The 25,220-nt window shown below is 38.8% G+C and overlaps 1 protein-coding gene across 2 annotated transcripts in view; it reads left to right on the top strand.

Moving 5' to 3' along the window:
- Window positions 1–4,952: 4,952 nt before the first annotated feature.
- GC (GC vitamin D binding protein) overlaps window positions 4,953–25,220 on the top strand; it is a 43,987-nt gene continuing 23,719 nt past the window's right edge. The window contains exons 1-3 of one of the 2 annotated variants that reach the window (XM_069594208.1): window positions 4,953–5,428; window positions 23,081–23,150; window positions 23,724–23,856. In XM_069594208.1, coding sequence (XP_069450309.1) covers window positions 5,371–5,428; window positions 23,081–23,150; window positions 23,724–23,856 — 261 coding nt within the window. In that variant the 5' untranslated portion in view covers window positions 4,953–5,370. The remainder of the gene's footprint in view (window positions 5,429–23,080; window positions 23,151–23,723; window positions 23,857–25,220) is intronic. The other variant, XM_069594207.1, reaches the window with a different exon arrangement.

Here is a 25,220-nt window from a genome sequence, read left to right as displayed (position 1 = left end):
GGCTTCTCCATCCATGGGATTTTCCAGGCAAGAGTACTGGAGTGGGATGCCATAGCCTTCTCAACTTCTAGCTATCACTTCCTAATTCTGTCTTCTAGGTAGAGTCTCTTCATCCATTGCCAGTACCATAGGCTGAGCCACTGTCATTCCTCGACTGAACGTCAAAGCAGCCTTCAAACTGGTCTCTCTGCAGCCCCTTTCCATCCTTCACACACTCTCCATTTGTTATTTTTATCATCTGCCTTCCGGTGGGTTAGAAGGTTCATGAGGACCAGGTAGGTATGTATGCCACTGTAACACCAACTATTTGCGTGACAGCCGGTGCAGAGTGGTGTCAATTAAATATATGTTAAATAAATAAGTGAAAACCTTCTTCTATTAAAAGTAAACACACAAATGCCATAGGGGAGTCGTCCATGGGAAAGGCTGTGAACAAGACCTTTGGGAGCCCAGCAGCACAATGTGTTCCATAAACCACAAGCAGGTCAGCTATATTAAATTTTAATATGCAAAAAGTACCCTACAGAGGTAAGTAGGATGAAGTCACAAACTTTAAACACAGGCATTTAGCTGAAGGGTTTTAAGTAGGGAAGCAATAGCATGGATCGTTTTGCATTTCAGATAATGACAGCAACAGAGGAAAGACTGGTCTAAAAGTATGTTAGTTAAGATGCTTTTAATTGCAAATAAATGCTGCTTGAGTAAGCTTAAGTAAAGAAGGGACTTATCAGGATATTGGAATTTCTCATGGGAGTTGAGAAAAGCAAGGTGGTTGGGTTTTAAGAGTACCCTGCAATCAGGACTGTGCTCTGTGCCAACTCTGCACATTAGCTTTAAGGACATCACTTGACAAACATCCATTTCATCAGGTCATTTATCAGGGAAAGACAGTGACAATGCACTTCAACAGTATTAAGAGAATCCACATGAAAACTTTCCTGCAAATGAAATAAATTTGAAGAAGTTCATTTCTACTGGAATACTATAATGGGAGAGTTTTAAGCAGCCTGTCACAGCATAAAATGTTAAAAATTCTCTTTAGTTAAGTGCATAAGATCTAAGAATTCACTAAAAAAAGAAAAATGTGATAACGAAAGAACTAAAGATGGGCTTTAACTCGCAATTTTGCCTAGAACTAGCTCTGTTTAGGGAAAAACTTACATTTCTTCTTAAGCCAGTGTTAAGATAAAGAGGCAGGAGATTTCTTCAAATAGGCTTTTTAACTGGTTATAATATTATATCAATGTCATGCATACAACAATCTATTTCAACTCTTGTATATTCTATTCTATTCTTTATGGGCAAAAAAATCCTCTGAAATTCTACTGCTTAAATATTTAATGTGATTCTTTAAAAATAACTTTTTATTATGATTTTGAGTTGCTGCAACAGTGGCAGAAGATTTCACTTGGTCTTTTTTATCCTCCCCCAACTGAGCAACTGAACTGAACTGAACTGAACTGAACTGAACCCTCGATTAATAGAGTAGTCATGGCAACTTGAAGTGTCTCATTGAAGCCAATTATTTCTTCCCAGTAGAATCACTATAAGCCAACACCATTTAAAAGAATCAAGGGGTGTTATATAAATAAGACTGAGAAAAGTTTCATGTATTTTTCTATTAGCACATGAGTGCCAATTTTCAGTTGGAAAAATAAACTTAGACAAGAGAATGCACTTGGCAGCTTGCATAGAGATTTCTCAAGAGGACACCTAAATGACGTTTTGCAACTCTTGCTCCATGTAGTTTATCATTAGACAAAAGTGGTAGATGTTATTGCAAAAGCAGAGATAAAGTTATAAATTTTTTAAATGAAAGAAGAGGCTGATCTTATATTGTAACAAAATAAATGGGAAACAACCTAATGTACCTTTAAGTAAACTGATCAGAAGATGAAATACTATTAAATAAAAAACTCTAGAAAAGTAGATATGTGTATTATCTTTTTTAAAATTATTTATTTATCTACTGGATATGCTGGATCTTCATTGCCGCTCAGTCTTTTCTCTAGTTTCAGAGAGCATGGGGTACTCCTAGTGGTGCCTGGGTTTTTCATTGCACTGGCTTCTCTTGTTGCAGAGTACTGGTTCAATAAATGTGGCGCATGGGCTTAACTGCTTTGCTCCACGTGGGATCTTCCCAATCCAGGGATCAAATCTGTGTCTCCTGCATTGACAGGCAGATTCTTTACCACTGAACCAGTGACGTTTGACATGGATATTATCCTAAAAATGTAAACTATAATATGTTAATAGTCATTCTGAGTTCTAGGATTCTTAGTAATTTTAAAAAAAAAAAATATTTGTTTACTTTGGCTGCACCAGTTCTTGGCATGTGGGACTAGTTCCTTGACCAGGGATTAAACCCAGACTTCCTCCATTGGGAGCATAGCATCCCAGCCACTGGACTAGAAAGGAAGTCCCTCTTAATTACTTTTAAGTGCTTCAGTACTTGTTTATTTTCTGTTTCCAAATAATCAATAGTAAGACAAAAACACACTTGTAAATTAACTTGCAAAATAAACTAAGAGTTTGTTGCTGTTTAGTCACTAGTTGTATCTGACTCTTTGCAATCCCATAGACTACAACAGGCCAGATTTCCTTGTCTCCCGGATTTTGCTCAAATTCAAGTCCACTGAGTCAGTGATGCTATCCAACCATCTCATCCTCTGTCAACCTCTTCTCCTCCTGCCCTCAATCTTCCCCAGGATCAGGATTTTATCCAGTGAGCCAGCTCTTTGCATCAGGTGGTCAAAGTATTGGAACTTTAGCTTCACTATCAGTCCTTCCAATGGATATTCAGGACTGATTTCCTTTAGGATAGACTGGTTTGATCTCCTTGTGGTCCAAAAGACTCTCAAGAGTTTTCTCCATCTCCAATATTCTAAAGCATCAGTTCTTCAGTGCTCAGCCTTTTTTATGGTTCAACTGTCACATCCATATATAACTATGGTCATATCCATACGTAACTAGTCAAACCATAGCTTTGACTATATGGACTTTTGTTGGCAAAGGGATATCTCTGCTTTTTAATATGTTGTCTACATTTGTAATAGTTTTCCTTCCAAGGAGCCAGTGTCTTTTAATTTCACAGCTGCAATTACCATCTGCAATGATTTTGAAGCCCAAGAAAATAAAATCTGTCACTGTTTTCACTATTTTCCCTTCTATTTGCCATAAAGTTATGGGACTGGATGCCATGAAATGAAGAGTTTAGCCAAGGGAAAAGTTTTGAAGGCTTGTGGTAGGCAGGCAGTTGATCTTTGAAAAGCATATAATTGGTCATTGACCAGTAAGACAATCTTCCCATCTGGCCTCTAGAAATATTTAATAAGTATCTTTCAGTCTCCTCTAGAACATGGATTTCCATTGGCTTTATTGAGATATCTCTGCTTTCATCTTGCTTTGTTATCTTTTCCATTTTCTGAACTTTCTAGACTCCCTTTTCTGAACTTAACACTCCACAATTTTCAATATAGATGGAGAAGCTGACTAAAAATGTAACTAGTTATGCAGTTTGAGAATTTCATGAAATATATCCAGGCAGTTCATCCTCAGTTACTAACTTGGTATCAATATTCTCTACCACTCATCTGTGATGGTCCTAAGTCCAGGATATAGGCTGGCTTTAAGATTTTCTACTGAGTTCCAGGCCACATTACTTTCATCCGCCTTCTCAGTTATTATAAATTTCGAGAGCCAGTGAAGAGAATAGCTAGAATAATAGCAGTGGTTAACATTAATGCTAAGTGGTTAACAGACTCCCTGGTGGCTCAGACTGTAAAAGCATCTGCCTACAATACGGGAGACCCGGGTTCGATCCCTGGGTGGGGAAGATCCCCTGGAGAAGGCAACGCAGCCCACTCCAGTATTCTTGCCTGGAAAATCCCATGGACAGAGGAGCCTGGAAGGCTGCAGTCCATGGGGTGCAAAGAGTCGGACATGACTGAGTGCCTTCACTTCACTTCAGCATTAATGCATGCTACCTTGTGTTTGTTGTTATGGTTAATCCTGCACATCATTTTATTTCACTACAACACTCTTGTAACAAAAGTGCTAAGAGTTATCACTGCTTACATAGGTGAGAGGTAAGGCTTAGAGGAATAAAATGATTTCCCAAGGTTATACAGCCAAATGAGAGCTGAGTAGGGATTTTATTCCAGAGCTGGTGTGCCCAAACCTTGAAGTAAAGTGAAGTGAAGTCGCTCAGTTGTGTCCAACTCTTTGCGACCCCGTAGACTGCAGCCTGCCAGGCTCCTCTGTCCACGGGATTTTCCAGGCAAGAATACTGGAGTGGATTGCCATTGCCTTCTCCAGGGGATCTTCCCAACTCAAGGATCAAACCCGGGTCTCCTGCATTGTAGGCAGATGCTTTTACCATCTGAGCCACCAGGGAAGTCCACCCAAACTTTATCTGACTCCATTTCCTGAAAAGAGGACTACTGCAAGAACCAAATGCTGACCTGATTCCAATGATGGAATGAACAGTAACTGCCTGTGCCTCTCTGGGCAACTCACAGAACTGGAGGTTTAGTGCTTTTATCTGCAAAATGAAGATAGTGGATTCTGCATTCTACAAGGCCAATCATGAACTCTCAAGTTACATTATCCTAATATATACTAGTTGTATAGTATTAGTAACAAGAACTTTAAATTAGCTCTAAGGAATCCAAGCTTTGCCACTGTGATTTGGGGCAAACCATTTAACCTCCTCAGTTATTATCTACCTCACTGAAGGGTTATTTCAGTAAGTATCTCAGTGCTTTCAAAATATATGTGTAATGTAGCACATAAGTACCATCCTATCAGCCTCAATAAAATTTATAGCATTAAGATTATGGATTTGAGCAATTGTGATAAATTGGGTTCTCACTTTTCCCCCTTATTACTTAAACATCTAGTCAGCACTATTTTAAGATACTGTTTACTTGAAGTAGGTTTAAACAAAGAGAGACCTCAAGTTTCCATTTGTACACATGAGAAGAGGAGGGAATGTTCAAAGACAACACATAAAGAGGGAGGGAAATCATACCCATAAATACACTAGATAAGCTTCAGTGAAAAGCAGCAATGGTGGGGGTGGGGGTATCTCTATATATCCTGATTCTTTTGCAGTTTGACAAAGTTAATGATTGAAATCTCCTAGATTTTCCACTACATTTTCTCCAGCTTGTCTATTTGCTTTGATTGATGATACTTTATCTCTTGTGGCCCAAGGATGACTACCCTTGCTTCTGTGTAGAGATTAATAATTGATTAGTGCATAGCCTGGAATCTTAGTAAAAGGGAATTGGTTACTTTGGGCTGCCATTTTTTTAAACTAGGTAACCTACAGGAGAAGGAGGTGATACAGGACGTGGTGGCAGAAAAATGAAGAGGATCCTGGTTTTCCTCCTTGCTGTAGCCTTTGTGCATGCTCTAGAGAGAGGTAAGATTTCCAGTGCTGTGACCATTTGCAACAACTTTCACTAGTTTAATTTTGTTACCATTTAAAAGAGGGAGAGAGGGAAGAATAAAAGTGGGTTAACCTTCAATTCAGATGTGACTTATAGTTTTCTAATAGAATAGCCAAGAAGAATCTCATGAAAGAAAGAAAAGCTATATGATTTGTCATTTATCTTTCCCTACTTTCTTAATAACCAAGATCTAAGAAAATGGTTCAAAATTAGAATGTTTTTATTTGTTAAAAGAGAATGCAGAGGGAGGCTGTGATCCATCACTAAGCTTCATTTTTCACTGGCATTGAGAGCACAATGTACCATATCAATGATGCATGAAGTCAACTGAGATTTTTTTAACTTCTTCAAGGAATCCTCTATATGTAATATTTGAAACCACATTATGGTTTCTAAAATATCTCACATAAAAGAACTTAACAGCTATGAAATATGACTATTAAGATCTTTGAGCTATATTTCTCATTAAGTTCATTTATCAACTAGTGTCTTCATCTTTGAGCAATATACAACTTTGTGGTAAGTTCCCAAGCTGCAAAATTCATAATCTGTCTTAATTTACTTTCTGGATGATTCTTTAATGCTTATAAAAGGAATCTGCATTCATCCTGCTTTGAAAAGTTAAAATTTTCATGTAGTGCTGCCAGTTAACAGCTTTACCCAAGTCATATGTTAGAATTCATATGAACAACATTTAACCAGACGAATAAAAGGTGTGTACCCCAGGAATCAGTTATTAACTGTGACAAGAATTATCTTACTCCTGCCTTTCTTATTCTTTTACATTCACTTTTTAAGAAAATAATCTTCTTTTCTCATTCAAATTATTTTTAAATTTTGTCTTATTAATGTCTGTTACAAGACCTCTGAATAGCCCAGGTACCAAGGAACCCTGAAAGCCTATTCCTTTTCCCAGGGTTTCCCTGGGGCAGATCTGAGCCTGGAAAGTCCTCCTGAACTAGTTTCAGATCTGGATCTTCACAACACAGAAAGTCCAGTAATGGTTAAGTTCTGGGACTACATGTGAATGCCAGAATGTGCCACTTTGTTCTACTGACTCAGTAAGTGTACACTGGATTAACTTCAAACAGTTACAGTGCTTTGGAGAATACCAGTATTCTGCAACCTCTTTTTCAACATCCTTTAGTATTCTCTCAGCCCGTGATGTAACAGATGCTAAAAACTTCAAGCCAGCTCCCTTGAACTGAACTTCACAATGAACTTGGTTAACTATGTGCCATAGTTCAGATGATGATGCCTGTGACATAAAATACAATTACCTAATAAATGTCCAATATTTGGTGACTGTAGTCCTGAGCCATCAGTCCTCGGTTCACCTGAGCATGACCCAAATACCAAGTCGATGATTTACCTGAAGGCTAGGTGTGTTCACTCCTGGCAGGAAGTGTATGTATTAAAGTAATTGAAAGGAATTTTGGATGCTGGAGGATTGGTTAGGGTTACAGTTCTCTCTGTCTAGTTCTTGAGAGTTGACTGATCACCCAACCCCCCCCCCAAAAAAAAAAAAAACGAGACCCTTTTCCAAAGTTTATGTCCCTCAACACTCATTTTATAAAGAAGTTTCTATATCCAAATATATTTAAGAAATAAGCCATACATTAGTCCTTCTTGGCTGGTTTATGATCAATGTTTTTGATTTCTCAGAACTCATAAGACAACAAAACAAGAAGATTTAAGCCAGAGTTTCCCAGACATATGGGCTCTTTCCTAAAATGCCTATATCCTGTAGAAATAGTCTCTGGAAAACATCAGTTCTAAAATGTGTACAGTATGAACATTAGCTCCAGTCAGGCCCATACTCGAATATCAAATGGCACGGGGGATTCAGTTCATAAGCCCTTGTATACATCTTGTGAGAGAAGGGCTTACCAAATATGCTAACTCTAAATGATATAATATCCACTGTAGCTACTCAGTGAGTGACAAGAAAAGTATGTCCACCAGTTGCCTCCACTTGGCTTCTGTATTCAAAACTGGGTAAAGCACTAATCCAAATTGTATCTTTCCCTCTTCTAAGAAACAAGCAAGCACTCCTGGCTAAGCCCAATTTGCATAGGGCAGGCCCAGGTGGAGGCAAAAACATATAAAAGGAGGAGCCAAATCCTTGCTCTCTCTCTTCCTCTCCTGCATGCATGCGCGCGCGCTCTCTCTCTCTCTCTCTCTCTCTCTCTCTCTTCCTCTCTCTTCCTCTCCCACGTGCGTGTGCTCTCTCTCACTCTCTCTCTCCTCTTTCTCTCCCCCTATCCCATGTGCTCCTCCACTCTCTTCCCTTCAAATCTTTGGGTTGGCATGCCCTCACACTTTGAGGATGGATTCTCCTGCTATCTTCTAAATAAAATAGAGCTGTAACACTGAAAAAAAAAAAAAAGAAGGCTACCATACACAGCTTCACAATCACCACAGAAATAATGCTACAAGAAATAAACCACTGCTGTTTATAAGAGCTGTTGGCAAGAACATTTTCCTTTTGCTTTAAGCATTTCATTCTCAGCCTAGTTTTATTAAAGTGAAAGTAAAGTTGCTCAGTCATGTCTGACTCTTTGTGACCCCATAGACTGTAGCCTACCAAGCTCCTCTGTCCTTGGGATTTTCCAGGCAATAATAACAGAGTGGATTGCCATTTCCTTCTCCAAGGGATCTTCCCAACCGAGGGCTCGAACCTGGGTCTCTTACATTGTAGACAGACACTTTACCATCTGAACCACCAGGGAAATCCAAAGAATAATGAAGTGGGTTGCCATTCCCTTCTCTTAGGAGAGCTTCCTGACCCAGGAATTGAACCCAGGTCTCCCACACTGTAGGCAGACGCTTTACCGTCTGAGCCACCAGGAAGTTAATTTTATTAAACATGATATCAAACAGCAAGGAGAAAGTAAATTTCCCTCAGGTTGCCAGGTAAGGTGTATTTTTCTCCCAGTTACCTGTCAAAACAATCCCAAGACAATATGGTTTAATCCAGTCTTCTTATCCACCACTGAATTATTCTGTTTCTCTTTTCTACAAGTTGACACCACTTCTTCAGTAGCCATGTGAAAAACAAAGTTGTCCTAAGTTTTATTAAGGAACATAGCTACACAGAATGTTAAAGAGAAGTAATTTAAAGCAAGTAGATATTCTAATTTCCCAGATATGTCTATATATTATCTCTGCAAAGCAAACATAATGGTGACTGAGGAGGTGACACAGGATTTGAGATCTACATGATGAAGAGAAGACAGCTATGTAAATATCCAGAAGCATGTTTCAAGCAGAAGGAAGCCAGGTGCAAATGTCCTAGGCTAGGAACAAATAGGACCTGATCTAAGTTCACAAAGAAGCCCAGGTAAAAGCTTAAAGAGGCTTAGATGATAAGGGAAAGGAGGAAGAACTGAAGTGAGAGAAGAATCTAAACTCGATCATTGAAAGCAATGCTGACCTCCTTGGAAATCAATAGCAAAGTTATGCTTCATTGCTGTCAAGTGCAATGTCACGTATGCACTCACTATCACAGCTGGGCTGTGGGGGTGTGTACACACACTTTAAAAGGTCACAAGCTTGATCTCTGTAGGAAGAAGTTGAAATCATTAAAAAGGAACTGCTTGGCCGCCCTCTAGTATCTATGGTCACTTCGCATGGATCCCCCACTCTGTTTGCTCCAAGTTCACATATAGAGAAGGCCTCCCTGACCAACCTACCTACCAGTAGCACCTACTACATTTTTCTCTATTCCCTTACCCCGTCTTAGTCTCATTTTGCTTTTGTCTCTAGCACTCGTCATCTTATCACCTGCTGTTCATTTGTTTTTCTGTAATGAAAATAAGATGTAAAATGTAAATTCCATGAAATCAAGAACGTTTTTGTTCCCAGTTGGAATTCTCAGTTTTAAACACTACTTGCCATATAGTACATTCAGTAGACTTTTTTGTGTGTAAAATTGCAAAATTAAGATTATTAGAGTACCTACCTCATAAAATAGTTTTGAGTATTTAAGGGAAATTAAGGGGCTTTCATGGTGGCTCAGTGGTAAAGAATCCACCTGCCAATGCAGGAGATGTAGGCTTAATCTCTGGGCCAGGAAGATCCCCTGGAGAAGGAAATGGCAACCCAACCCAGTATTCTTGCCAGGAGAACTCCATGGACAAAGGAGCCTGTGGGCTGCAGTCCATGGGATAGTAAAAGAGTCAGACATGATTTAGAGACTAAACAGCAACAACAAGAAATGTCAACTAAGACACATCACAGATATCCTAGAAGGAGTAAATTTTAAGTCTTTTGTTATTTTCATTATAAAGCACTGACACTAGATTTTATGCACTGAATAAAATAGCTAATAACTTATAATGTGCCAGATTAAATCTTTTAGATACATTCTTTTAAAATTACTAGAGCTAATCAATGAATATATTGAAGTTCCAGGATATAAAATCAACACACAGAAATCCCTTGCATTCCTATACACTAATAATGAGAAAATAGAAAGAGAAATTAAGGAAACAATTCCATTCTCTATTGTAATGAAAAGAATAAAATACTTAGGAATATATCTACCTAAAGAAACTAAAGACCTATATATAAAAAACTATAAAACACTGGTGAAAGAAATCAAAGAGGACACTAAGACATGGAGAAATATACCATGTTCATGGATCAGAAGAATCAATATAGTAAAAATGAGTATACTACCCAAAGCAATCTATAGATTCAATGCAATCCCTATCAAGCTGCCAACAGTATTTTTCACACAGCTAGAACAAATAATTTCACAATTTGTATGGAAATACAAAAAACCTCGAATAGCCAAAGTGATCTTGGGAAAGAAGAATGGAACTGGAGGAATCAACCTGCCTGACTTCAGGCTCTACTGCAAAGCCACAGTCATCAAGACAGTATGGTACTGGCACAAAGACAGAAACATAGACCAATGGAACAAAATAGAAAGCCCAGAGATAAATCCACCCACCTATGTTTATAGAGTGGAAGTGAGAAATAGATTTAAGGGCCTAGATCTGATAGAGAGAGTGCCTGATGAACTATGGAATGAGGTTTGTGACATTGTACAGGAGACAGGGATCAAGACCATCCCCATGGAAAAGAAATGCAAAAAAGCAAAATGGCTGTCTGGGGAAGCCTTACTAACAGCTGAGAAAAGAAGAGAAGTGAAAAGCAAAGGAGAACAGGAAAAATATAAGCATCTGAATGCAGAGTTCCAGAGAATAGCAAGAAGAGATACAAAAGCCTTCTTCAGCGATCAATGCAAAGAAAATAGAGGAAAAGAACAGAATGGGAAGGACTAGAGATCTCTTCAAGAAAATTAGAGATACCAAGGGAACATTTCATGCAAAGATGGGCTTGATAAAGGACAGAAATGGTATGGACCTAACAGAAGCAGAAAATATTAAATAGAGGTGGCAAGAATACACAAAAGAACAGTACAAAAAAGATATTCATGACCCGGATAATCATGATGGTGTGATCACTCATCTAGAGCCAGACATCCTGGAATGTGAAGTCAAGTGGGCCTTAGAAAGCATCACTATGAACAAAGCTGGTGGAGGTGATGGAATTCCAGTTGAGCTATTTCAAATCCTAAAAGATGATGCTGTGAAAGTACTGCACTCAATATGCCAGCAAATTTGGAAAACTCAGCAGTGGCCCCAGGACTGGAAAAGGTCAGTTTTCATTCCAATCGCAAAGAAAGGCAATGCCAAACAATGCTCAAACTACCACACAATTGCACTCATCTCACATGCTAGTAAAGTAATACTCAAAATTCTCCAAGCCAGGCTTCAGCAGTACATGAACCGTGAACTTCCTGATGTTCAAGCTGGTTTTAGAAAGGCAGAGGAACCAGAGATCAAATTGACAACATTCGCTGAATCATGGAAAAAGCAAGGGAGTTCCAGAAAAACATCTATTTCTGCTTTATTGACTATGCCAAAGCCTTTGACTGTGTGGATCACAATAAACTGTGGAAAATTCTGAAAGAGATGGGAATACCAGACCACCTGACCTGCCTCTTGAGAAATCTGTATGCAGGTCAGGAAGAAACAGTTAGAACTAGACATGGAACAACAGACTGGTTCCAAATAGGAAAAAGAGTACGTCAAGGCTGTATATCGTCACCCTGCTTATGTAACTTATGTGCAGAGTACATCATGAGAAATGCTGGACTGGAAGAAACACAAGCTGGAATCAAGACTGCCGGAAGAAATATCAATAACCTCAGATAAGCAGATGACACCACCCTTATGGCAGAAAGTGAAGAGGAACTAAAAAGCTTCTTGATGAAAGTGAAAGAGGAGAGTGAAAAAGTTGGTTTAAAGCTCAACATTCAGAAAACGAAGATCATGGCATCTGGTCCTATCACTTCATGGGAAATAGATGGGGAAACAGTGGAAACAGTGTCAGACTTTATTTTTGGGGGCTCCAAAATCACTGCAGATGGTGGCTGCAGCCATGAAATTAAAAGACGCTTACTCCTTGGAAGAAAATTTATGACCAACATAGATAGCATATTCAAAAGCAGAGACATTATTTTGCCAACGAAGGTCCATCTAGTCAAAGCTATGGTTTTTCCTGTGGTCATGTATGGATGTGAGAGTTGGACTGCGAAGAAGGCTGAGTGCCGAAGAATTGATGCTTTTGAACTGTGGTGTTGAAGAAGACTCTTGACAGTCCCTTGGACTGCAAGGAGATCCAACCAGTCCATTCTGAAGGAGATCAGCCCTGTGATTTCTTTGGAAGGAATGATGCTGAAGCTGAAACTCCATTACTTTGGCCACCTCATGCGAAGAGTTGACTCATTGGAAAAGACTTTGATGTTGGGAGGGATTGGGGGCAGGCGAAGAAGGGGACGACAGAAGATGAGATGGCTACATGGAATCACTGACTCGATGGACATGAATCTGAGTGAACTCCGGGAGTTGGTGATGGACAGGGAGGCCTGGCATGCTGTGATTCTTGGGGTTGCAAAGAGTCGGACACTACTGAGTACTGAACTGAATTGATGGACACCTTCAATGTCAAAGGAGGCAAGAATATACAATAGAGAAAAGACAATCCCTTTAACAAGTAGTGCTGGGAAAACTGGTCAACCACTTGTAAAAGAATGAAACTAGATCACTTTCTAACCCCATACACAAAAATAAACTCAAAATGGATAGAAGATCTAAATGTAAGATCAGAAACTATAAAACTCATAGAGGAGAACATAGGCAAAACACTCTCCGACATAAATCATAGCAGGATCCTCTATGACCCACCTCCCAGAATATTGGAAATAAAGGCAAAAATAAACAAATGGCACCTAATTAAAATTAAAAGCTTCTGTACAACAGAGGAAACTATAAGCAAGGTGAAAAGACAACCTTCAGAATGGGAGAAAATAAAAGCAAATTAAGCAACTGACAAACAACTATTCTCAAAAATATATAAGCAACTCCTGCAGCTCAATTCCAGAAAAATAAATGACCCAATCAAAAAATGGGCCAAAGAACTAAACAGACATTTCTCCAAAGAAGACATACAGATGGCTAACAAACACTTGAAAAGATGCTCAGCATCATTCATTATCAGAGAAATGCAAATCAAGACCACAATGATGTAGCATGTCACGCTAGTCAGAATGGCTGCGATCCAAAAGTCTACAAGCAATAAATGCTGGAGAGGGTGTGGAGAAAAGGGAACCCTCTTACACTGTTGGTGGGAATGCAAACTAGTACAGCCACTATGGAGAACAGTGTGGAGATTCCTTTAAAAACTGGAAATAGAACTGCCTTATGACCCAGCAATTCCACTGCTGGGCATACACACCGAGGAAACCAGAAATGAAAGAGACACATGTAGCCCAATGTTCATCCCAGCACTGTTTATAATAGCCAGGACATGGAAGCAACCTAGATGTCCATCAGCAGATGAATCAATAAGAAAGCTGTGGTACATATACACGATGGAGTATTCTCAGCCATTAAAAAGAATACATTTGAATCAGTTCTAATGAGGTGGATGAAACTGGAGCCGATTATACAGACTGAAGTAAGCTAGAAAGAAAAACACCAATACAGTATACTAATGCATGTATATGGAATTTAGAAAGATGGTAATGATAACCCTGTGTGCGAGATACCAAAAGAGACACAGATGTATAGAACAGTCTTTTGGGCTCTGTGGGAGAGGGAGAGGGTAGGATGATTTGGGAAAATAGCATTGAAACATGTATAATATCATGTAAGAAATGAATCACTAGTCCAGGTTTGATGCAGGATACAGGATGCTTGGGGCTGGTGCACTGGGATGACCCAGAGGGATGGAACAGGGAGGGGAGTGGGAGGGGGGTTCAGGATGGGGAACATGTGTACACCTGTGGTGGATTTATGCTGATGTATGGCAAAATCAATATAATATTGTAAAGTAATTAGCCTCCAATTAAAATAAATAAATTTAAATTAAAAATAAAATAAAATCTTTTCGATACATTAGCTCCATCCTTTCAACACCATGATGAGCTCAGTACTGTTATACCCATTTTATAAATGGGAAAATTGAGGAAAATAGGGGTTAAGTAACGTATCCAAAATAACTGAGCTAGTAATTGGCAGAATCCGAATTTTACATTAGTTCATTGGGTTTACAAATGCTCACAATCATTGCTTCGCTGCCTCTCATGAGACACGTAGCTGAAACAGTTTTTAACTAATCTTAGGACAAGTATACGAGAGAACCAGTCATTAACACTGATTTAAGGGAAAGTGAGTGGAATTCATTCTGTCCACCAAGGTCATCCACAATTGATCCAAACCTCAGTTCATCCCTATACCATGAAACCGGCTCTGTCTTCTAAACTTCCCTATTTTTAGGGCACTATCACCTCTAAGCCAACTATGTTCAGTCTTGTAGAGCATTGTTGGATTTTATTCTATCCATTTGTTAATCCATACTCAATCACTTCTATATTTTAAATATTTTACCCCTGAAATATATCAGCCTTACACAGAGCCTCTTCAGTGTTCCCGTTTGTCTGTCGCCCTTGCCTTCTGCATATCTCTAGTTCTTAACACCTGGGAACACTCTTATCTGCATGCTAAGTTGCTTCCCAGTCATGTCCAACTCTTTGTGACTCAATGGACTGTAGCCCAGCAGGTTCCTCTGTCCATGGGATTCTCCAGGCAAGAATACTGGAGTGGGTTGCCATGCCCTCCTCCAGGGGATCTTCCCAACCCAGGGATCGAACCCACATCTTGTACATCTCCTGTATTGGCAGACAGCTTCTTTCCCAGTACAGTTCCATTTCCTTATACTCTCCTTGTGCAGGTTCTTGCTCCCCTTCATCTAGCTATTGTAATGGCTTCCCTAACAAAAACCCTACCTCCCATCACTTCCCAAAAAAAATCAAACTAAAAAACAATGCAAAATTTGGCATAATGTGGTAAGTAGAAATCAAAACTGAATTATTTCCAAAGTAAAATCACTACTGAGGGGCTAATGGAATGATACTGATGGAATAGACATAAATTTGAGCAAACTCCAGGAGATAGTTGAGGACAGAGGAGCCTGAAGTGCTATCGCCCATGGGGATCACAAAGAGTTGGACACAACTTACCACCTGAAAAACAACAATGAAACAGTAGGGATGAACATGCATAGCCACGGCTAGTGGGATTCTAGGAATCAGACTGTCTTATACAAATCCACAAACAATTCTGGTATCTGTTTGGAGTCACCTAATGGTGGGTAAAATCCCAGGGTTAAATAGGCTGTATGGTAGGCAGAAAGAGCATCCTCCAAAAATGTCAATGTCAAAATGCCTGGAACCTGCAAAAACTCTAGCTTACATCACAAAGGGGAATTAAGGTTGCAGGTAGGATAAAGGTTGCCAATCAGCTGTTCTTAAAACAGAAAAATACAGAAAGTATTATGCAATCACAAGAGAGAAACAGAAGAGAATCAGTCAGAGGAAGACGTGCTAAGGAGAAAAGGCACAGAGAGGTACAAATTTGCCAGTTTTGAAAATGGAGGAAGGGGCTCTTGAGCCCAGAAGCATGGGTGTCTAGAGGCTGGAGCAGGCAAGGAAATGGATTCTCTCCTAGAGCCTCCAAAGCAAAAAGAATTCTTAAAGAGGTGGGAATACCAGACCACCTGACCTGCCTCCTGAGAAATCTGTAGGAAGGTCAAGAAGTGACAGAACTGGACATGGAACAACAGACTGGTTCCAAATCAGGAAAGGAGTATGTCAAGACTGTATATTGTCACCCTGCTTATTTAACTTATATGCAGAGTACATCGTATGAAATGTCACAATAGATGAAGCACAAGCTGGAATCAAGATTGCCTGGAGAAATATCAGTAACTTCAGATATGCAGATGACACCACCCTTATGGCAGAAAGCAAAGAACTAAAGAGCCTCTTGATGAAAGTGAAAGAGGAGAGTGAAAAAGTTGGCTTAAATCTCAACATTCAGAAAACTAAGATCATGACACTGGTCCCATCATTTCATGGCAGATAGATGAGGAAACAATGGAAACAGTGAAAGACTTTATTTGGCAGGGGGTGGGGGGGCGGGGGGGGGCGGGGGGGGGTGCTCCAAAATCATTTGTAGATGGTGACTGCAGCCATGAAATTAAAAGATGCTTGCTCCTTGGAAGAAAAGCTATGACCAACCTAGATTACATATTAAAAAGCAGAGACATTACTTTCCTAACAAAGGTTCATCTAGCCAAACCATTGGTTTTTCTAGTAGTCATGTATGGATGTGAGAATTGAACCATAAAGGAAGCTGAGCACCAAAGAATTGATGCTTTTGAAGTGTTGGAGAAGACTCTTGAGAGTCCCTTGGACTGCAAGGAGATCCAACCAGCCCATCCTAAAGGAAATCAACCCTAAATATTCACTGGAAGGACTGATGCTGAAGCTGAAACTACAATACTTTGGCCACTTGATGTGAAGAACTGACTCATTTGAAAAGACGCTGATACTGGGAAAGATTGAACGCAGGAGGAGAAGGGGACGACAGGGTGAGATGGTTGGATAACATCACTGACTCGAAGGACATGAGTTTGACCAAGCTCTAGGAGTCAGTGATGGACAGGGAAGCCTGGAATGCTGCAGTCCATGGGGTCACAAAGAGTCAGACACAACTGAGCAATTGAACTGAACTAGAGCCTCCAGAAGAACAGAGCCCTGCTGACACCTTGATTTTAGCCCCGTGAGATCTGTGTCAGACTACCCAACCAAAATATTAGGTAGTAAGTGTAAGCCATTAAATGTGTGGTAATTTATTACCGTAGTGATAGAAATACAGCACTGTAGGTTTCCAGGCCCTGTGACTTCCCAAAGGAAAGAGTCAATGAGTGAAAGCATCTCACTTTTGATAGATTACAGTTTTATTGACCAGATCCAGGGGGAGTTGTCCAGGAGGTAACTGGGATACATGTTACCTCTATTCCCTGATTCCTAGGAGTTTGGTTTTTACCTTCTCTACCATTTTCCTCTGGCCAGAAAGTAATTTAGCCTACCACCTGAGAGAAGGACTGCAGCAAGTTATATGGGATCCTGATCACTAGGCATATAAGTTGTATTTCATACTATGAACTGTCAGTAGATTTTTACCATGAGAAGAACTGCTAACATTCATTGAGTTTTAACCATGTTTTGTTGTGGTTCAGTCGCTCAGTTATGTCAGACTCCTCACAACCCCATGGACTGCAGCATGCCAAGCCTCCCTTGCCCTTCACTATCTCCCAGAGTTTGCTCAAACTCATGTCCATTGAGTCGGTGATGCCATCCAACTATCTCCTTCTCTGTTGCCCCCTTCTCTTCCTGCCTTTGATCTTTCCCAGCATCAGGATCTTTTCCAATGATTTGGCTCTTCGCATTAGGTGGACAAAGTATTGTAGCTTCAGCTTCAGCATCAGCATCAGTCCTTCCAATGAATATTCAGGGTTGATTTCCTTTAGGATTGACTGGCTTGATCCCCTTGCAGTCCATATTAGGCAGGAGATGTGCTATATATTTTTACATAAATTAACATATTTCATAGAACAGCCTTAATAACAAGGTACTATTTCACTTAGATCCTAAGATTACTCTTCCTTGAATACAACTCCAAGTTGTTCATGCCTGTACATGAATGTATTTCAGTAAATACCCCATTACCTTAAAAAAATCAGTAAAACTTTGGTGATCACCTTTTCTAGTATTTAAGTCCCTCACTTCAGTTTTATTGCATTATTCATTCTCCAGATATGCTTGATTTTCTAAACTTCAGGTTTTTTTCATGTTGTTCTCTCTACTTAAAATTCCTCTCCCAATTCATTTATCCCTGTTAACATCCTGCCCATCATTCATGGTCCACTTCAAGTGACAGTTCCTTCCACAAGTCTTTCTAAAGGCTCTCTTCCATTCCAGGTGTTCATATGCTTTGTTTCAATGTCTTCTATGGCAACGATCACCATTGCTGCTACTGGTATTGTGGTCTTATTCTTATCTATCAGACCTCAGTTCCTTAAGTATGGGTGGCTTTCAAATTTCTTACATGGTGCTTTATCATGTTATTTATTCTTATGCTGTTTTAAAAACCAAGACCTGTAATGCATTCTAAGTTTCCAAGTCAGAATACCAAAGACAACACTGTCACTCATGACAAAGGTGGGAAAAGGAAACTTGCTCCTTTATCTTCACTTCTGCAAAAGCCTTTGTAGATGACAAGGTGCTCAATTCGTGAAGTGAAGGAGAGGCGAAGGAGATGCATGGAGGAAGAATGCCTCCTTTGGGACTTTGGTGAATGTAGCATCTCTATGGGCTACCACCCACGTTGAACCCAAAGATATCACATTTGAGTGAGTCTATGAGGCCATCCTCTACTGCAATTGTAGTATCTGGGCAGCTGACCCATTGCTATGCTATCTTCTACTATTTGTGAATTTTCAACATCTGAAATGTTCCATTGATGGCAGCCCAAGAGTTACAGTTAATTTCTTCTAGATTAGTCAGTAGAAGTCATGTAGCACTCTAGGTTCAATGTTAAAAAGAATTTAATTTCTGCCAATTGACTTAAACTCAAAACCACATACCTGCCAGCAAATATCAGTATGAAACCAGATCAATGGGTTAGATAATAATGATTTAAAATGTCAATGGAAATGAGCCTCCCCCAAGAAAACTGGGGATAAAATGAAATAAAAGTACTAATTTGATTACCACTTCTCCATTGACAGTGTTTTTAATGACATCTCAGTTTTTTGTGATTTTTTCCTTTAATTCCTTTAATAGGGCAACTTCCTAAATTACCCAACAATGTTTAATTTCTCAACTAAAACCACTACTGTGAATATCCAGCCCAACTAGTCCAAACGAATAGTACACACCTTATCCTTTAAGTCTAAAAGAATAAAATAAAAGCATGAGTATACTGACCTTTTCTGACATAGATGAGTCTGTCAGTGCAGAATGGAAATAAAAATGTCAAAGGAATAAAACTGCAAAAATGTAAATGCCCAACAGCTCTGGAAGCCCATGATTCTCCAGAACATAACAGGAAAATAGCAACTTAAGACAGTTCTTAGCATCCTGCTTGTTTTGTTTTGTGTTGTTTTAATTCAATTCAGTATTATTTAGGCTCTAACCATAGCTACTGCTATACAGCTTTTCTAGAGATCAATATGGTTTTAGAGAAAGATTATAACAATAGTTAAAACAGTCAAAATACCTAAAGTTTGTATCACCACAGTGAGTATCATGTCATCTATCCCCACTAGAGTAAAAGTTCCACAAGGGCAAGGTCATGTCTATTTTGCTCTTTATTGTATATTTAGTACTGAACCCAATGCCTGGCACAGAGTAAGTCCTCAAGACATGTCTGTCCCATGTATGAACAAGTATTGTCAGCTATGTTGAGAAAGGTGAAAGATGCATGAAGCAAGAAAGATTTCCCAAAAGTAAACCAAATGTTTCAGAATCCCAGAATGAGGCACAAGTTACCAGAATGTTTTGCAATACAGATAGAAAAGGGGCGTGCTACTGCAAAAAGCAATTCTGTTAAGGACATTTGTAAACATTGAGTGCTGAGGAATCAGGATGTGAAAATGATTTTCCAGTGTCACCAGGATTATGCCAATATTTACCAGAGCTGCCTCAAAGTCCAGACTGTCCTCTTCCTAGCCACATGACACATGAAAGAACAGAGTATGTCATTTGAAATTCATTTGATATAGGGTTTAATCATATGAATCAAAGTGAGCTCAACTGCTGTGAAAACATTATGCAGTATTCCATGGAATAAGCAATCAATTCATAATAAATTGCATTTCAAATTAACTTCACTATTTGTTACTTTTTAGAAGATGAAAAAGTGATTAGCATACTCACTAAGCCAGTTAAGCTCCAGATCTTCTCTTTGAATAAATGAATTTTTTTTTTGGTCAGAAATATTTAAAGTAATCCACCTAAAAGATACACAGTGTAACAGCTTCCTCTACGGGTTACTTTTGTAAGAGCAGTTTTATCTTATATTTTAAATTTCTTCAGTGCCTCTTTTGGGCTTTTTCCCTTGCTTCTGTCTTGCCCAAGGCTGAATATTCCAAGCAAACATGGTTCCAAAACCATTTTAAGTCTTGTGTAGTTGATCTAGCTTCTCAGTTTTCTGTCATTCTAACTAATAATAGTTATCATTCTAACTAAAAATACACATGGATTCCAATGTGCTTCTGTACAGACACAGTTGACTTAATTAAAGCTGTTTAAACTACTGTTTAAACAGTAGTGTCAGCTTGCACTAAATTCACATGCGCTCACCCTCTCAACACACTGAGTGAAACTCTGCTCCCTTAGTGAAGTGAGAAACTAGGAAAGCTAGAAATAAAATAGTTCCTTAAACGTTCAGAGGCGTCCCCACTTAATGCAGGCTCTCATTTTGCATTTTATTGACTGGTCACAATAAAACAAAAGTGACCTCTGAAGTTTTATAGGGAGAGTTTATTAAACAAACTTAGCCTGTTTGCACTGAGAATAAATGAGTTCTTATTCCAGCTATGTTTTGGTGTAGCTTGAAACGATAAGCTTTGGAAAAAAGATTCTATATAATTTCTTACTCTTACTATTTCAAGAAGGGGTGACTTCGTAACTTTTAGAAATGACCTGGAAGATCATGAGGATACAATTGTGTACTAAATCCAGGAATCTATAATGTATGTATGCACGCATACTTAGTCACTTGGTTGTGTCCGACTCTTTGTGACCCCCATGAACTGTAGCCCACCTGGCTCCTCTATCCATGGGATTTTTCAGGCAAGAATACTGGAGTGGGTTGCCATTTCCTCCTCCAGGGGATCTTCCCAACCCAGGGATTGAACCTGAGTCTCCTGTGTTTCCTGCATTGCAGACGGATTATTTACCCACAAAGTTCTCGGGGAAGCCCCCAATATACTGTTATTTAAACTCCATTTCAATATTTCGAGGACAAAACAAACTCGCTTCAAAGAGCTGTTCATCATTTCTGTTATTAATTAGCCACAGCTATAAAATTCTCTTACACTGAACTAAAGTCTACTGTCAGCCATTTCTCTCAGCTCTACCCAGGAATAACAGATGTTGTTGACATCCTCATACTACCTCTTCTGTCCTTATAGGAGGACAGCTGTATCCTAAAATCTTTCCCTCTGTGCCCTAATCTTCAGCCCCACCAGATACCATTAATGATTAACAGAAAATTCCTGCTTTATTTTGACCTTTTGAAACTGACAATACCCAACCTTGTAAATGAGTTACTAAATTACAGGAAATGTACTAGATGTGAAGGTTTTCAGATAGTCAATAGAGTAGAAAAAGCTACTGTCAATCCTAGTGTTTTATCCTAGTTTCCAAGATAATGTGATATTTGATTATACAGGGTTTTATCCACTTTGTGATTTTGATGGTATTTGAGTTAATCCCTTATTACAAAATGACACTTAAGAAAGCATTTGTCCCTCAATTCTGACTTCTCACCTTAGATATATACTTTAAACAGTTCACCTGAAAGACTTAGGGTGCAACAGCTTCCTCTATGAGCAGTTTTCATGGAAATCAGGCATTTTCACCAGTAATTCAAACAAACCCTAAAGAGAAAAAGGGAAAAAAACAATCTTCCCCGGTCAGTATCCAACCACTACCACCTCCACTCCATATCATGAAACAAGAATTTCTACATATAAGCAATATATGATATAAAATAGATAACTAATAAGAACTTACTGTATAGCACAGAGAACTGAATACTCTGTAATGGCTTATATGGGAAAATGATCTAAAAATAGAGTAAATATATGTATAACTGATTTACTTTGCTGTACACCTGAAACCTACACATCATTGTAAATCAACTATATTCCAATTTAAAAATAAGAATTTCTACCCTGTGTTATATATATTTATTCTTCCATGGAGTTGAGGCAAGGACATCTAGGTGGTAAAAGGCACACCAGTAGTTGCCATCATATCACCCAAGATGGATTTTCCAATATTTAAATCCAGGAGGATGAGTTATTAAACATCAGAACAGTTTAGAATAGGAACTGGGCCATTTATGAACTTATTTTTTTTAATATACTTATTTTTCAAAATATTGGGAAATTTCCTAGACTTACTTGAATGAATGGTGAATCAGGGACAAATATTGACTGCCTTCCCTGTGTTCTCCTACTGTATATGTAATAGGTATGTTGAAAACATGGGTCTCACCGTCAACAAAGTACTCATTCCCTGTGGGAACTATCTCTTCCCAACCACTTGGAGGGACTTGAAAGTAGGACTTTTATTTTTCTGATCACACAAATTAGGTCTTATGGTCCTTTTGAACCTCAAAATAGCCACCTTATAACAGTCATGGAAATTTCTGGTTAGTTTAATCATCAGAAATTTGTAAATTGAAATGTGTTCCTTTTTATGGATGAGTAGTATTCCGCTGTATATATATTCCACAGCTTTATTCATTCATCTGTCAAGGAGTAGGAAAGGGTGAAAGATGGGAGGGAGGTTCAAGAGGGAGAGGACGTATGTATACCTATGGCTAATTCATGTTGACATATGGCAGAAACCAAACCAATATTGTAAAGCACTTATCCTTCAATTAAAAATAATTTTTTTTTAAATTGTAAATTCATTTAAAGTGGGATGTTTGATTCCCCCAGGTGATTTGTATTTCAATCTCGTTGCCTTTAGTGGCAAAGGGGATGATATACACTCCTCTGCCTGTTCTCTTCTCCTTCATCCTACTCTCTAGGTTGCTTTTAGTTCCTCCAGGGTTAACACAAGGGAAAAAAGAAGCCAGCAGAAAAGGTAAGCAGCAGCAAATCTCATTCAGTGGGATTGGTGAGGTAGCATTCCTTTCTCTGGTTACAGATGTTCAGAGTTAACACATTCTTTTTGTGGGTTCTTTGGAGATCTCTTTCCCCATCATCCCTGGTGATCACTCACATCATCTGGCAACTTAAGATTGGCCCTTTGATTTTCAAATTGTCTGCATCTGCACAAAGGCATCCTACTGTTGGTAGCCTACTGCCTTCTAGATAAATGTCTCCCCTTTGTATATGCACATTTAATGGAACATTCATTTAAAGAGGAAAGATTCAATTTTTCTATTTCTGATTGTTAGGTCGAGATTATGAGAAAGATAAAGTCTGCAAGGAACTTGCCAGCCTGGGAAAAGAAGACTTCACATCTTTGTAAGTATGATGTACTCATTCACTTCCTGGTTACCTGACCTTGAGTGAAGCTCAGTGTGAGCTAACTTCAATTCAGCGTCAGTGGCTAAACTGAGCTCCATTAAGATTAAGAGGATAGAGTCCCAGGGTCAAAGTGGGCAGAGACGTTAGGCATATGGAGGCCATCCAAAGATTCAAGCTGAACTACCACTACCATGGTCTGAGAATTTGTTGTAAGTTTACCAATGAGTTGAGAGCAAGCATAGTTTTCTAAGGTGAATTAAAAGGCAGCAGTACATGCTAGGACTATGGCAAACAGCATAACAAGGTCAAGAACAGGTTCATTCAGAGAAGCTTGAGAGAGGAAAGAACATGAGGCTGGTTTGATGGAACCCCTCAACTCCATCTTCTACTGCTTTACAAGATGAGGTTTTGTTCTAAGTGAACCTATTTTCAAAGTCAATGTCCTATTTTTATTGGTCAAGAATATGTGTGCAAAATTCCACTAAAAAAAACAATGGAAGAGAATTCATATTAAAATATGCACAAACATGAAGACTTAAAAATTCTGAGTATGTTCATTTTTCTCCTCAGGTCAATGGTTCTATACAGCAGAAAATTTCCCAGCGGCACCTTTGAACAGATCAGCCATCTTGTGAACGAAGTTGTCTCCTTAACAATAACCTGCTGTGCTGAAGGGGCTGATCCTGACTGCTATGACAACAGGGTAGGGATATGTGGTTGGCCTCATCTGTTGTGGCCCATAGAACAGAGCCGAGATAGGCCTTAACATCATATCTTGGGGAAATCTCAGACACCAACCCACCTACTCCAAGTTTAGGGGAAATACGAAACCTATTATCTCAGAACTAAAATTTATTCTAGTATAGCGAATCAGTTTTGCCTGTCGGTCCTACAAGTTTCAAAGAGAAAACTGGGGTGTAGTTCATGAACCTCCTGAAATAATTCTAATATTCTGTATCTCTTAGAAGCCTACCAATACACATACCTGTATCATGCCAAGACTGGTACCAACTGCCCTGGAAAAACTTAGCATTGGTTTCAAACTATTTTGGGGTTCAAAAATTGCCCTGTATAAACACACGCACTAAGTTCTGCATTTACTCCATTAGAGTATATCTGCAGAAAGTTAAAATGCTGAAATGACAGTCTTCAAAATATAGACAATAGCTAGAAAAGATGAGACTACATGTGTTCCTAGCAATTTACTGATACTGTCATCAGGCCAAATAAAAATGGCATCTAACTACATCTTGATAAATGCTTCTATAGGCAAATATCTCCCTGATCAAAGCTGCAGCAGTTAGCCAACAGAAACAATGTTCCAAAGATCTGATTAGAATATATTCTACACAGTGACTGTTACCCATTAATTGCTTTATCTGGCCCTTATCTACTTTCTAAGAATTTTCACATTTTCTCCCATAAACCACAAAAGCACAGTATTTCAACCCTACTTTCTGCACTATGTTAAAATAAACAAGCAAGATACCAATTGTAATCAAAACATAGCACATTTTTATTTCCATTTTATTTTATATTTTTGCTAACCCATCCATTGACCAAAGATGGGCTCCAAGATTGTTAGAGACAGATCATAAGAACAGAAATGGCATTGATGTTTTCTGGATTACATCTTCCTTCTCCTGTTGTTAAAAGCAATTTTCTTCTATAAATATGTTACTTTCTTTGTAAACTTTTCTTATTTGGAAGAAAGTAATAAAGGAAAAATAGGGAAGTTGCCAGGCAAAGAAATGGTGAAAGTTTCACTGTTCTGGTTTACAAAACTAGTATCACATTGGTTTCCTTCACTGACAGGAAAGATCTTTAGAAGTTTTGTCCTAAAGAGATAACTTATAAAGAAAGTATAAAGATGTCAAAGTCTTTTTCCCATGTAAATCCTCAAATAATTTTTTCCGTGATGTCTATTTCTATTCCATGCATCAAATTATTCCAGATATCAAATTCTTCCCAGAAAGAACAGTTTGTTGCTCCAATTGTTTGGTGGTATTACCATGGGCTTAATCTGCCCACATGAATCAGTCTACCATTGTTGAGGCAGTAAATTAA

Source organism: Ovis canadensis, chromosome 6 (assembly GCF_042477335.2).
Source record: "Ovis canadensis isolate MfBH-ARS-UI-01 breed Bighorn chromosome 6, ARS-UI_OviCan_v2, whole genome shotgun sequence".
Classification (NCBI taxonomy): Eukaryota; Metazoa; Chordata; class Mammalia; order Artiodactyla; family Bovidae; genus Ovis; species Ovis canadensis.
Note: the sequence above shows the minus strand (reverse complement) of the source record. Positions and strands in the feature narration are given on the sequence as shown.